This window comes from Girardinichthys multiradiatus, chromosome 10 (assembly GCF_021462225.1).
Source record: "Girardinichthys multiradiatus isolate DD_20200921_A chromosome 10, DD_fGirMul_XY1, whole genome shotgun sequence".
NCBI lineage: Eukaryota > Metazoa > Chordata > Actinopteri > Cyprinodontiformes > Goodeidae > Girardinichthys > Girardinichthys multiradiatus.
The window spans coordinates 14,530,203-14,545,988 of NC_061803.1; the positions used below are offsets into that span (position 1 = coordinate 14,530,203).

The 15,786-nt window shown below is 38.5% G+C and overlaps 1 protein-coding gene across 5 annotated transcripts; it reads left to right on the forward strand.

Annotated features, from left to right (window-relative positions):
* Positions 1 to 1,986: 1,986 nt before the first annotated feature.
* Positions 1,987 to 10,923, forward strand: oat (ornithine aminotransferase). 5 transcript variants are annotated; one of them, XM_047376144.1, is made up of 11 exons: positions 2,015 to 2,142; positions 2,449 to 2,586; positions 4,695 to 4,893; positions 5,003 to 5,227; positions 5,315 to 5,410; positions 5,527 to 5,654; positions 5,883 to 6,005; positions 7,728 to 7,856; positions 7,937 to 8,050; positions 8,223 to 8,367; positions 9,769 to 10,923. In XM_047376144.1, exons 2-11 carry the CDS (start codon positions 2,551 to 2,553, stop codon positions 9,927 to 9,929), a joined length of 1,356 nt encoding a protein of 451 aa, XP_047232100.1. In that variant the 5' UTR covers positions 2,015 to 2,142; positions 2,449 to 2,550; the 3' UTR covers positions 9,930 to 10,923. The 5 variants fall into 5 exon arrangements, with proteins under 5 accessions (XP_047232102.1, XP_047232103.1, XP_047232100.1 ...); XM_047376145.1 differs by lacking the exon at positions 2,015 to 2,142 and adding an exon at positions 2,207 to 2,335; XM_047376146.1 differs by lacking the exon at positions 2,449 to 2,586 and having other exon boundaries at positions 1,987 to 2,142; positions 4,691 to 4,893.
* The last annotated feature ends 4,863 nt before the right edge of the window (positions 10,924 to 15,786 follow it).

The window sequence follows — 15,786 nt, forward strand, 5'->3', positions numbered from 1 at the left end:
TTTAGATTCATTGCACACTAACTGAAATATTTCAGGTCTTTTATTGTCTTAATACGGATGATTTTGGCATACAGCTCATGAAAACCCAAAATTCCTATCTCACAAAATTAGCATATCATTAAAAGGGTCTCTAAACGAGCTATGAACCTAATCATCTGAATCAATGAGTTAACTCTAAACACCTGCAAAAGATTCCTGAGGCCTTTAAAACTCCCAGCCTGGTTCATCACTCAAAACCCCAATCATGGGTAAGACTGCCGACCTGACTGCTGTCCAGAAGGCCACTATTGACACCCTCAAGCAAGAGGGTAAGACACAGAAAGAAATTTCTGAACGCATAGGCTGTTCCCAGAGTGCTGTATCAAGGCACCTCAGTGGGAAGTCTGTGGGAAGGAAAAAGTGTATCAGAAAACGCTGCACAACGAGAAGAGGTGACCGGACGCTGAGGAAGATTGTGGAGAAGGGCCGATTCCAGACGTTGGGGGACCTGCGGAAGCAGTGGACTGAGTCTGGAGTAGAAACATCCAGAGCCACCGTGCACAGGCGTGTGCAGGAAATGGGTTACAGGTGCCGCATTCCCCAGGTCAAGCCACTTTTGTACCAGAAACAGCGGCAGAAGCGCCTGACCTGGGCTACAGAGAAGCAGCACTGGACTGTTGCTCAGTGGTCCAAAGTACTTTTTTCGGATGAAAGCAAATTCTGCATGTCATTCGGAAATCAAGGTGCCAGAGTCTGGAGGAAGACTGAGGAGAAGGAAATGCCAAAATGCCAGAAGTCCAGTGTCAAGTACCCACAGTCAGTGATGGTCTGGGGTGCCGTGTCAGCTGCTGGTGTTGGTCCACTGTGTTTTATCAAGGGCAGGGTCAATGCAGCTAGCTATCAGGAGATTTTGGAGCACTTCATGCTTCCATCTGCTGAAAAGCTTTATGGAGATGCAGATTTCATTTTTCAGTACGACCTGGCACCTGCTCACAGTGCCAAAACCACTGGTAAATGGTTTACTGACCATGGTATCACTGTGCTCAATTGGCCTGCCAACTCTCCTGACCTGAACCCCATAGAGAATCTGTGGGATATTGTGAAGAGAACGTTGAGAGACTCAAGACCCAACACTCTGGACTAGCTAAAGGCCGCTATCGAAGCATCCTGGACCTCCATAAGACCTCAGCAGTGCCACAGGCTGATTGCCTCCATGCCACGCCGCATTGAAGCAGTCATTTCTGCAAAAGCATTCCTGACCAAGTATTGAGTGCATCACTGTACATAATTATTTGAAGGTTGACGTTTTTTGTATTAAAAACACTTTTCTTTTATTGGTCGGATGAAATATGCTAATTTTGTGAGATAGGAATTTTGGGTTTTCATGAGCTGTATGCCAAAATCATCCGTATTAAGACAATAAAAGACCTGAAATATTTCAGTTAGTGTGCAATGAATCTAAAATATATGAATGTTAAATTTTTATCATTACATTATGGAAAATAATGAACTTTATCACAATATGCTAATATTTTGAGAAGGACTTGTAGTTAACATATTTACTTCAAAAGTACTTTCCCCCTTGTAGGTTTACGAATTTTACATTTCTATGTGTTTAGCCAATCTATTTTTTTATTTCTATGTTTTTCTTAGTTATGTTTTTTAGCTTATTCTGCTTTTGACCCATCACTGTCTTTTTTTAAGTCAAAAAGGTAAGATGTATTGTATTAATATGACGCCTTTGAATTTCCTTTATTTTCTTTGGCTCTAATAGGACTCTATAGCCTCACGTGGAATTTAATTATTGCATGTGGCCTTTAGTCATTTTCGGAGTTGTTTCATAATAGTAAGCTATGCAACTACCAGCTTTCTTTAAATGACATCAAATGGCATCAACAGGGTCTAACACTAGACAGGAATGTTTTATATCTATGGGGTAAAGGCAAATTCTAGATTTTAAGGGGATTCCAATCTCTGAAATCACCGGTGAAGATTGCAGTTAGGAGGCGTGTCCTTTTACGTAAGCACGCACAAAAGGCCACGGCGTAAGCACGTTGGACAGTCAAATAATCCGCACCGGAACCGCTCACGCATTATATTTTTACCGGGTTGAGCAGCATCTCCAAAGAAAGGTTTTCTGAACCGCCGTTCTGTTTACATAAGGTACATTTTCAATCGTATTTTTTCTTCGCTTTATCTTGTTAGACTGTGACTCAAAATATTTAGTGAGAAAAAATGAAAAAGAACTGACGATCATCGTGCTCCGGACAACAGGTTTTATGAGTTCCAGGAGCTGGCCCTCCTTTCTATGAGGTTGGCATGTATATATAAATGTTTTTTGTGCCATCTGATTAAGGTAGGACATTTTTTTTGCGACGCTGTTTTAACTCTTCCTGGTGTATAGCGTTATGGAAATTTACAAGGGATGCCTCGTTACATAATATCAGGTTGGCTCCTGTCTATTCACAGGTTGAAAATGACCATGCAGTTCTTTATTTAGTTTGGCACAGAGGTTAGTGGGTGCGGTGAAGGCAGCTCCTCAGTAACCTATCAACTGTCAGAGACTGAGGGATGAGCCGAGGCCGAAGGTCAGCTCTCCGCCATAAGGTGCATGGTTTCTTTACTGTTGTTTTAGCTTATTGACTTATAAATTCAGTTAAAGAGTTAAAATGACTCATGAAATATTTAAGGTTGTGTAACAGAGGCCACCTGGTCGTCTGTCTGGGCCACCTCAGATACGTTTACAGTTTACAGAAAAGGTATTTTATGGTCTACAAAGCTATGACTTGACAGGTTTCCAGCAGACTTTTGCTGACACCGTACTTGTGTAAGCCACATAAAATATTGCTCAAAAAAAGCTGGCTGTTGTGCATCCAAGCAAAGAAAAGGGAAGGTTTAATGGAAATGAAAATTGGGGGACGACTCTGGAAGGTTCATACAGCGAAGACTGCACCTGGATTTACCTAAACCCCATTGATCTATGGAGTATTATCCAAAATAAGATGAGACACCTACACATTAATGCAGACAAGCTAAGGGACAGTATTAACGCAACCTGGGCTTGCTGATCACCTCCATGCCACTCTGCATTGATGCAGTAATTCATGCAAAAGGAGGCCTGAGAGCATACACTATACTTTACATGGACTTAGTTCCCATGAGGCAGACATTTTTGTAAATGTTTACCAAATGAAACACTGGAAATATATCACTCTAAATAAAAGTAGTTTTAGTTTTTGAATTGAGTTACTGAAATAAGCAAATGTTTCTATGCTGTTCCTAATTTATTGATATGCACCTGCATTTAAATTCCGAGATATCCAAAAACTCACTATCAAATTTCAAAACCAGTGTCAGAACTTTGTTTGGATTGTGCCCAAATGGAAAAGTCTGGAACTCCATGCTGTGGTTTTTGTTAACTCCTATCCTGCCCCTTTCTTTGTGTTGCACGTAAAAGAGAAGCTTGGTTCAGCAAAACTGCAAAGCCTCTGTGCTCTCTGGAAGTTCATTTTGCAGTAGGTTAGCCTTTCTCTCCTAAAAGGTGAAGACTTTTACCACGTCTATTTGAAAAGTTGTCTCCAAATTGTCCATATGTACAAACCTTAAAAAAAAAAAAATCTTCTATATAATAGTAGTGAAATAAACTAATAGCTTTATTTCAAATTAACAATCCTTTCTACTGTAAAATATGTTCATCATAATCTTCCAGCCAACAGCTATTTGATAATCGTTTTTAGTTAATATTATCCCTTTCTCATGGGTACTTTTGGTATTTACCTCTAATTAAAAAGAATCAAATGAGCTTCGATTAACAGGTCAAACGACCCTTTCTTCCAACTTCTCTTGTCTGCTAGAAACTAAACTTGACACTCCAGTTTTTGCTGGGCTCAGCAAATTATTTAAGCCCTATATTTAATTAATTGTAATGCAGAGACAGGATATCAGATTTAGCTGCTGAGAGGTGTAATTAGTGTGGCAAACATGCAAGCCCATTTTTTTCCTTCTAACCTTACAAGAAATTGCAAAACAACAGCAGAAGAAAGAAACAAATGCTGGAAAAGTTGCTCAGTGCCAAGATCTTGCAGACAATGGGTTTAACTTGCAACAAGCCTTTAAAAGTATAATTCTTTAAACAAGTAAATACTTGGTTTAAAGAATAGAGTTTTTTTTAAATTATTGGTAAATTGTATGTATTTATTCTATTGTTTTTAAAGTTTGTAACTTTTATGTATTTTAATCTGCTTCATAATATTTTTTTTTATCTTAATCATTTATTTTAATCTTTGGTTTTAATTGTTGATCTGTCATATACTACTTTTTTAATTGCCAACTCTATTGATGATTATGATAATGAAACTTATACTACAAATGGAGAAAAAAGTATTAGGTGTTGAAATGGCACCCAGGTAAGGTTAACCAGATCTTCCCTCAAAATATATTCACACAGTTTCGTGTACCACCAATTAATGAACTCACAGTTGCCTTTGGGTATGCATTTATGGTGGATTTTGGCTGTAAATGGACTGTTTTCTGTTACTTTCGCATTTTGTTCAACAACGGAACTTAAAAATATGAAACTTTAAATGCCAAATGTTTCCATATTTTACATTTGGTTACAAAAACCAAAGTTGCGTTTCCACTGAATAAGTTCTTTCACAGTCACTTGTGATATTAAAGCTTGTTATTTGTCTTTTTATTTTTCTGTGTCCAGCTAGACAGCAAGCATGAAGGGAATGATTCTCCAGCTCAGCCGCAGCCTGACCCGCACTGTGCCGCTTCTCCACAGGAGCATCCATACACGAGTACGCCCTGCCACCGTGTCCAAGCTCACCTCAGAGGAAATCTATGCTCGTGAGGAGAAGCATGGAGCACACAACTACCATCCCCTTCCTGTGGCTTTGGAGCGAGGCGAGGGTGAGTTCATGAGCTCAAATGGTAAAACCTCTGCAAACAATTCTGATCCATATCACAGTTGCACTTAGTTCTCATTTTATTTATTTTTTGTTATTTAATTTGACAAAAGGTGTGTATATGTGGGATGTGGAAGGCAACCGGTATTACGACTTCCTCAGTGCTTACAGTGCAGTAAATCAGGGTCACTGCCACCCTAAGATCGTCGCCGCGCTCATCGAGCAGACATCCAGACTCACCTTGACTTCTAGAGCGTTCTACAATGATGTGCTGGGATCCTACGAAGAGTACATCACCAACATGTTTGGATATGACAAAGTTTTACCCATGAATACAGGTAAGTCCTGAAGGTGACCATGGGATGTGTCTTCTAAGGTTTTTGAAATGATATCTATGCGATTTCCTTATTTTTGTATGAAATCAGGGGTTGAAGGTGGTGAGACGGCCTGTAAGCTTGCCAGGAAGTGGGCCTACACCGTGAAGGGGGTCCCAGACAATAAGGCCAAGATCATTTTTGCAGGCAAGCCACCATCTTTAATTGAAATATTTCCAGAATGCAACAATAGGCAAGTGATTTATTTTGCAGAGTGTTTGCTGAGAATAACATTTAAACTGTTTTTCTCTTTCTTTCTCCAGAGGGAAACTTCTGGGGTCGCACAATGGCTGCCATCTCCAGCTCCACTGACCCCAGTAGCTACAAGGGTTTTGGTCCATACATGCCCGGTTTCGAGCTTGTCCCGTTCAATGACATCCCTGCACTGGAGGTACAGGTTTTAGTTCGGGTTTTGCTGTGCAGAAAAGTTAAAGTTGTGAATGTGTAAATACAGTTTTTCTTATCGGGGTTAAATCTGTTTAATTCCCACCAGCTTGGTTTAATATTAACTTGTTCCACAGAATTTAGAGAAATACCAACTTTCATTTGGGCTATTGCCCTTCTCTGCATAATTGTGTATAATATGCTGACTTGCCTTTTTTACCTTTCCCTTTTGTAGAAAACTTTTCAGGACCCAAATGTTGCTGCTTTCATGGTGGAACCTATCCAAGGAGAAGCAGGCGTGGTTGTGCCTGACCAGGGCTACCTGACCAAAGTCAGAGAACTTTGCACAAAGTACAATGTAAGTCGATACGAATGCACTAGAATTAGGGTAAAGTTGTTGTTGATGTTAGTATGAAGGATGTCATAAGAACCTTGATCTTTATCTCAGAGAACTGGAAATGTACATTTACACAATATAGTGTGTACTGTAGCTGTCTGCAGTTACAGATGGCATGAGAAGGAGTGATGTGCAAGTACAGGTTGGCTACAACTTGCAGTGTTCAAACAGAGTCTAGAAAAGTCTAGAAGTTTATTTTATAAAGTATTTACCACATCTTTATGAGTATGGAAAATTAAAAATAGAATTCAGAAAAACATCTATTCCCAGATATTAAGACCTGTCTACACATTGGATCCATCCATTCACCAATCTATCGATTTGTCAAATGGTTTGTTTGTCCAACCATCTGTGTTGTTTATACACACACACACACACACACACACTCACACATTCTTTTCTTTCTATCTTTAAAAGAACTTTGTATGACATTCATTTCTAACCCTAAACCAAGCCTAAACTCAACACAAAAACAGTATGAAAAAAAGTGAAGAGCAGGAAAATGTCCTTACTTTATGAATAATGTACACACTGATATCGCGATGATGATATATTAGCGCTATGTTGTGCAGCCCCACCCATAAACCAAGCTTAAAGGCGAAAGTTGTTTGGAACCTCCAGTCTGCCTAGGTCCAGATGCTTACCTGAGTGGTGGGACAGCTCAATTCAGACCTGAGAAAGGCACTTTTTCCAGTTCTACTCTGCTAGTGCTAAAAGCTAAGGGTTCGAAGTCGGAATCTTGTTTCTGCCTTTTTTCATAAAGCTTTTAGAACTTATACCTAAGCCATGAGACCCTTTACTTTAGGTCTGCAAGAGGCTGACCATGTGTCTGTGTGTCCTGCTTCCATCTTTCCAGCCTGACCTCTGTGGAAATATATGCAGGATATTTAAAGTGAACTTTGTATCAGTAACGTGGATTGGGAACTCTGGTAACATGAGCCTGGAGTGGTATATAATTCGATCATGACATTGTGTGGAAACACTGAGCTTGTGGAAAATGAAAGTCAGCAACGTAAACTTCAATGTTTGATAAGGTTCTCAAATAAAGGCTTCCAGGTGTCCAAACAGAGAAACGTTCAGTAATCACAGAACGTTCAATTCTTGGAAAGCTAACATTGTGTGTGGGAAGTGTTTCAGGTGCATGTTTAGTAGCTGTATTAACATGCACAGAGATTAACTTTCTCACCCAAAGTGCAATAAAAACTGCATCTGAGCTGTTTCCGGGCTTCAGTCAACAAGTATTCGTTGATTATTGATTGTCCATCATTCCTCCATCAATTTGTCCGTTCATTTGTATGTCCATCATCCATCTGTACATCCATCACCATGTCTGCACATCTGTCCATTCATTGATCCATCCTTTAATCCACCAACGGAAGGCAAGTTTTTTGTAACACTATTCTTACACAAGAGAATTCAAAGTGCTATACAGGACAAGATGAAAATAAACTGTAACAAAAACAAGAAACACATTGAAGCAATAATGGTTAAAATCCCTCCACCAATATGTCTGCCTGTCTGTCCTTTTTACCATTTCCAAGCTGTCACCAACAAGTATTGCTCAAAGGGTATTCTTTCAGTACATGAAAAACTGATCCAAACTGTGTTGATGATAGTGACAACATCACTGTGTCTTAATGGTTCTGAAGTCAATTAATTATAAAGCTCTTTGTGGCCTTCCAGGTGCTGTGGATTGCTGATGAGGTGCAGACAGGCCTGGCACGGACCGGCCGACGGCTGGCTGTTGACCACGAAGGCGTCCGCCCAGATTTGGTGATTCTGGGCAAAGCTCTCTCTGGAGGAGTTTATCCTGTGAGCACTCAGTAATTTCATTAAATCATGCTTGTTTGCACCTATGTTAGCTTGAATTTCTTTGTCTTTGATTTGCTTAGGTGTCTGCTGTACTCAGCGATAATGAGGTAATGCTCACCATTAAGCCTGGGGAACACGGATCCACATACGGAGGGAACCCTGTGGCTTGTCGTGTTGCTATTGCAGCTTTAGAGGTCGGTATTACACTGCAATTAAACCCTAATAAAGCAATTTTTAAACCGTATTTTTCATTAAAACTCTGGATCATTTCATTCCCCTTAGGTATTTCCTAAAGATAGTTAAACATCATATGTCATATGTGAGAAGCTGTACTAAACCAAAATAATGTTTGTTTTTGATCTGTAGGTGATGGAAGAAGAGAAGCTTGCAGAAAATGCTCAAAGGATGGGAGAGCTTTTGCGGGCCGAGTTGAGGAAACTACCCAAAGACGTTGTAACAACAGTTAGAGGGAAAGGCCTCCTCAATGCAATTGTGATTAAAGAGACCAAAGGTGAGGTAGTAGCAATATCTGAAATAATAGACAAAGCTTTGCATAAGGCAACATGTTAACAAGTAGTCATGGGGAAAAACTCAGTTTGCTAGCTTGTTGCTGTTCCGTAACAATGTAAAATATAAGAAACCATTTAAATTCTGGGGTGGGATGAAATGCAGTGCAAAAGCAATAGTTTGCTTACAGTCAGCAGCAAGCAGGGGACATCAACCCCTCATTCACTGCACATGGATAAAGGCAATAGAAAACATGTTTAAGGAGCAACTGATAGACTAGTTCTAACTTTTTTATATTGTGTTTGTGGTGACCAGCAACCCCTACCCTCTAATGCTGCCAGTGGCGATTGCTCTAAGACTGCACGGGAAGCTCGGCTTCCCCTAAAAATAAGTCAAAAAACAAGTGATCAAATATAAACTGTTGTGTGTACATGTCATTGACTAAATATGCACTACAACGTGCTCAACATTTGTTCAGAATTAGCTTCTTATCACTGGTAACGACGCGGCTTTCCTCTCACTCATTCCCGCAGCTTCACAGCGCTTTAAACAGTGAGTTCAATAGCGAAGCAAAAATGCTGGGTTTTGTCCCGTCCATCGGACGCTCAGCCTCTCTGGGGGTCTATGGGGCAGTAGGCTTCCCTCGGCTGGCCCAGACGCTCAGCTTCTGCATGATGATTGGATGATCTGTCTGAGGCTGAATCCCTTTTTGATTGATAGCGAAATGAGCGAATCAGCGATCTTGAAATTGAGCTTCCCCTCCTTGAAAGACCAGCATCGGCCACTGAATGCTGCCCTGGACAAATGTCCATATGGTCCTCTCATAAACTGCCAGTTTTGAATGGACCATTACATACATGCATCCTTACATATTCAGCCATCCAGGTGTAGATTTGTTGCTGAGGCTGTAAATCAAGCCCAAACCATCAGCCCTCCACCACCGTGCTTGACACCCGGTATGAGGTTTTTGTTTTTATATGCTGTGTTTGGTCTTTGCCACACATAGTGTCTTGCAAAATAAAAACCCACACAATTTCTTGTCAAAGTGAAATCTGATTTGCCAACATATGACTTTGTATGGTGAAGTAAGTCCATTATTGTTGTCTGTTATCAATGGTTATTACTATCACCCCTCAGTATGAATGGGAGTCCTATGCCCTTAACATCCTGTTGTGGTTATGGTTGAGATTCTTATTTTGAAATAATAAAATGAATAGTTCTTAGCTTTTATTATTTTACAATTTCCCTCTGAAGTACTATAGATGCTGCAGGGGTGTACTTAAAACTTTACATGAATGGTTTCTATAGAAATCTTAATTATTTCCTGTTCGTCAGTAGGTGTAACATTAAAATCAGCCCTCAATGACCTTACAAATCAATAAGCGACTTTGTCTTCCCCCTTCAGATTATGATGCCTGGAAGGTTTGTTTGCGCCTTCGTGACAATGGACTCTTGGCCAAGCCCACCCATGGTGACATCATCCGACTGGCTCCGCCTCTCATCCTCAAGGAGCACGAGCTTCAGGAATGCGTCGATATCATCCAGAGAACCATCATGTCCTTCTAAAAAAAGAAGAAAACATAGTTAAAATCTAATGAGGCTAAGGAATGCCTCTAAACAATTTAGTGGCTTTTATTATGATTTTATTTGTACTTTCATGACTCTTTTCAGGCTCTTTGAGAGAAACTTCAGTAGGAATTCTATGAGGATACACTGACACTTTTCTAAAAGACAATCCTGCAAAAGAGAGGATACAGCTCGGTTTCCTAAGGAAAGGCCGTTGAAAGATCTTACATTTTGGCTGTGTTTAGTTTACCTTTTTTAATTGTAGCTGTAAATAACTAATGGGTTTCTTTCAGAAACCTTCAATTTAAAAATGCAGAAACAGTATTATTACTGAAGCTTGTGGTCTGGTCAAAAAGGGCAATAGCAGCCCTATAGGATAGTGAAGGAAATGCGACTTTCTTTATCTATCATTCTCCCACCACATGATTTCCGTCAGGTCAAACCATCCTTCTACCACCATTCTTAACAATTTGTCTGAGATATTAATATCGATATGCTGTGTTTGCTTATTTAGCTCCAACTCTACTACAGCTTTTACTATAATATAGGTTATCGTTTAAATGTTTACTGCATTTGTTTTTCAGCTCGACTGCTTTCTGTTGACATGTTCCTGAAACGATCTTGTTACATAATAGGTCAAAAGTCTGGATATTCTTAAGATTTCAGAGGTTTTTATTTTTGGTTTTTTTTATAATTGTGCATTTGCATTGTCACTTTTTAATTTAAAATCAAATTCACCACATGTTATAAGTTTGTTGCCACAGAATAAAAAAATCTGTGAGGAATTTCAATCTGACAGCTTTGTTAAGTTTATGTAAAAGAGGAGTTGAAGCAGCTTTTTGGACAAGTTGAATGTTTGGAGGGCACATGGTGCTAGCTGAGTCTAGCTTAGTTTTGACTATTTGCTGTATGTATGTATATGAAGATAGTCTTTTTAAAGATGCCTGACGGTATTACAAAACCTGTTCTCTTAAATAAATTATTTCAGCAAAAACCTCTTGTCATTCCGAGCCAGAAGCAAACTGTTTTCTATTCATATAGATTCAATTAAACTCAATTAAATTGAACAATGTAACTTTTAGAGATTAAAACTTGTTATATTTGGTTTTTTGTTTTACACTTAGAGCATTATTGGGCAGCTGATTATGGAACACTTGTTATTTTTGCTACAAATTTATGTACAGTTACAGAAGGTTAAAATAACCAAACTGAATGGAGAATAACTGTGAACAATACAATACACTATTCAACGACAAAAAGATCAAATTTCAATGCGGAAATTTATCATCAAAGCAATTCAATCATGTAGACACATTCAATTCCAATTTTAGCTTTGTTATAACAGTGCATTAAGTTAATGTTTATTGTACCAATTTAATGAATAAGTCAAACTACACAGAGTCATATGATTTTGCAATAAGCCTGAAAATAACATTGGTAAAGAAGCTGGCTGTTAACAGAGTTATTTAATCTAAGAATCTTAAAGGAAAATTGAGTCAAAGAAAAAAATGTGGCAGAAGAAAAATTTGCACATGTCACAGTGAATGTTAAGCAAAGCCCATTCAAGAGTTTGGGGGAGATTCACAAGGTGTAGACTGTGGCTGGAGCAAGAGCTTCAAGAGCCACCACCCACAGATTTATCCTGGACATTGGTTACAACTGTTGTATTAGGCTACTCCTGAACCAGAGATGGACCACAACCCTCATACTTGAGCTAGGGACAAAAATAATCCAAAGAATTCAGAATCCAAGTTGCCTTCGTGCGAAGATTGATTTGGGTAGCCATATCTTCTGCTGCTGTTGGTCCACTGTGTTTTACCAAGTCCAAAGACAGCGATAAACTGTTGACCAGGAAATCTTACAGCACTTCATTCTTTCCTCTGCTGACAAGCTTTATAGAAGTGCTGATATTATTTTCAACAGGACCTGGCATCTGCCTATAGTTAAAAGTACCAACACCTGCTTTTATGATCATGGCATCACTGTCTTTGTTGGCAAGCAAACTGCCTGACCTAAACCATAAGGAGAAGGTATGGGCAATTGTCCAGAGGAAGATGAGACACCAGACACAACAATGCAGATGAGCTGAAGGCTATTCTTAAAGCAACCTGGGCTTCCTGATTAGTTCAGCATAGCTACAAGTTCATCACCTCCTTGCCATGCTGCACTGATGCAGTAATTCATACAAAAGGAGACCAGACCAAGTACAGAGTGCATAGACTGTAAAGTTCACAGAAATACTTTTAGTAGGCTGTATTTGTGTTTTATACACAAATACAGCCTACTAAAATAAGTCTTTTTATTTGTCTAAAGTAATGTGGACATTTTCTGAAAAACTGAAAGTTGGGTTTTCACTAACAATAAGCCATAAACATTTCAATCTACTGCTCTGTGTAGTCAGTTTTCATAATAGATCACTTTCACCTTTAAATTGCTTTACAGAAAAAAATCAAATTCAATTTATTGAAATGCACCTGTATCTACACTTTATTTGTAGCAAACGTTGTTGTTTTAGCTCTAAAGGTGGGTCAGATGTTGCTTGAAAAATCTGCTAATTTGAAAAGTACAGATTTAGACATGAAAGTGTATTTTAAAAGACTCATAAACTAAAATAGTGACGGGTCAGACCACTAGACACAAAAAATGAACACTGAAAACACTAATAATGGAGTACCTAACTCTCTTGATAGCACTGTCCCCCAAAAAAACCACAACATATAAAATTAGATCATTAACAGCAATAAAAGAATGTGAACCAGTTGCACTTTTACACAGTGTGATGGCATTGCTGCCAAATACAGACAAACAGTGATTGCATTAAATTGTATGTTAAATAGTGTGATTGTTATTATTAACCCAGTTACATGTCCGTTAGAAACTATGAAATATCAGATTTAATTGAACTGTATACTTACAATAGTACTTGGAATCAATTTTATACTTTACCACTAGATGGTGCTGTGCTCTTACTGGGCAGGTCAGTAAAGCTGAGCGCCATTCAAGGTGCATCATAAACGCTTAATACGCTGAAAATGGAATTGGATTTTAGGAGAACTAAAAGTCTAAGGAGCATACAAGTCAAAATATAGATGCCTTTAGACCATAAGACTGACAGAAGAAATATTTAACAGTTCTCATACTACGAAGACAAGCTGCACAAACAATCTCAGGCTAATTGACTGATTTAAACATTTTTGGGTCCAAAACTGGTGACCTCCTTTCAGTACAGTGAGGTGAAACTTGTCCAAAAATGATTGCCCCTTGGAAAAGTATTCACACCCCTTGAACCTTTTTACAACGCTTTTACTGGGATTTTACCAAAACAAAGTAGTAAGTACATAGTTACATGTTTCTTTACAAATACAAAGTATTCACCTCTCCTGGGTCAAAACTCTGTAGAACCACCTTTTGAAATTTCAGCCCATTCTTCACCAATTAGCTCAAACTCTGTCTCTAGGCTGGGAATCATGTGGGAAGATGCAATTTTCAAACCTTGGCTGTCAGTCCACAATTTGAACACATAAATATGCTTCGACCTAAACCACTTGTCAAACTCCAGTCCTTGAGGGGCGGTGTCTTGCAACGTTTAGATGTTTTTCTGTGTCAACACATCTGAATTTAATAATTAGGTCATTAACAGTGCTCTGTAGGACTTGAGGGCATGAGAGGGGAGTTTAGTCATTTCATCAATGTTCTGGACTTGGGACAGATCCGCAGTTGGGATCCCACACTGTCTCTCAAGATCTGGAGTTCTGAAACCATTCCACTGTAGGTGTGTGGGTGAATCTCTACCCCAGTCTTTAGTCATCTACTGCCTCTAACAGGTTTTAGTCCAGGAGTGCCCTGTATTTGGCCTCATCTTCCCTTCTAACCTGACCAGTTTCACTGTCTATGCTAAGAAAAGCAACTCCACAGCATGATGCTGCCAACACTATATGTCACTGTTATCAGTGTAATGTGCATTAATCCCCACATAGTGTTTTTACATGTAGATACAAAAAAAGCACCTTCTTTCACATCTTTGCTGTGCTGTGTGCATGAATTTTAGATGGTAAACTGCGCTCAACGAGACGTTCAAAGCTTGGTATTTTGTTTTTTTTTATAATCTAACTTTACCTTAAACTTCTCCATAGCTTTATCTCTGACCTATCAGCTGTGTTCCTTGGTCATGATGTTGTTTGTTCACTGATGTTCACTAACAAATCTCTGAGGCTGTCACAGAACAGCTTGATTCATTGTTTGATTAAATTACACAGAAATTGTTGTCAATATGGTGACTTCTGATTCAACTGTAGGATTGGATTTTATTTAGGGATGTCATATTAAAAAAGAAGGTCAGTGCAAATATTTTCCCCCACTGTTCAGAGGTTTATTTGTAAAAATGTTGAAACCCATGCATAATGTTCCTTCCACTTCCCCATTATGTGCTACTTTGTGATGGTTTATTCAAGTTTATGGTTGTTATCCAGCAAAATGTGACAAAGGGTATAAATACGTTTGCAAGGGATTGTAAATTCCTTCAGTAGATACTACAGATCTTACGCGCAGTTGAAATCTGCAAATCAAAAACCCGGTAAATGTAATAAAATGTAAGCAAACCACCATCAATCTACCTTAAAGCTCCATAAGTACAAAGATAAAATGATTTGCATTTCCATATTTACCTACATTTGTCTTGATGTATATGTTTTAATTGGCTATTAAATATAACAGTCTTTTCATGGATGCCACCCAATCTGTTCTCAGAATTAGGAATGTACTTATTCACATTTTCCCTGCAGATCTGCTCACGCATTGTCCGACTGGAAATGTTTGAGGAGCACACAGTAGCTGTTGTCTGTTTTATAAAATTGGGATTTCAGTTAAAAAATGTTAAAAAAGGTGCAGTGACACATTTTTCAGAAGGCTATCCCAATTTGGTTCATTATGATCACTGTTAACTTTGACTACCTTCACTGTAAATAAATCTATCCATTGGATTAATGCTGTCTTCACACTGGTGTGTCACTTAGCAAGTACTATGCTTGAAAACAACCACAGAAAGCAAACATGAGTAACTACAATTAAAAAAGGGTTTTTGTGGTCTACTTCTTCATGGTAAATGGTCAATAGCAAAGGCTAAGCAGTTTTTTTTTAATTGAAAAACAATTTCATTTTTCTCACAAAAACTATAAAAAAGCTTTTGAAAGCATCATGCTGCCCATTTTGAATTAAAAAAATGTTTTCATAATAAATCTGTCCATCTCAGGCTGAAAAGGTTAAAGTGAACACTACATTAAGTGAATACAGTGCAACACACTGCAGCTGAGTAAAATTTGTTGGAAAGCTTATTTACAGGCCTTCTTGTTAGTTCGTAAAAAAAAAAGTTCTGCATTCCAGACTTTCAGGCTGGAAAGAAGTATAATGCTTGCTGATATAGATCAATAAAATTCAGCCAATCTTCTTTAATGCTTTGCATATTTGATGTCATACTCCTCTTTAAATACTTTGCATTGATTTAATCTTTGGGAACATTCAGCTGGGAAATGCCTAAATTATTAGCTGTGAGAATGTATTTGTTGATTATGTTCTCACTCAAAAAATAAAACACATGCCATTCAGTTTTCCAGTTGTTGGACACTGGTCAGCCCCACAAGCCTTTGGTCTGAAACCACAACAATTTAGATAAATGTATGTATGATTTTTGAATATTTTAGGCTTCTTTTCAAAACCCCAAATTATATGTAGAAAAACATATAAACTGTATTTATGTTTACAAGTGTACTGTCAAAACAGGGATTCTATGTTATAGACCAACACACAATAGTGCATAATTGTGAAACGGAAAATAAAACATGCATTTGTATTCAGCCCCCCC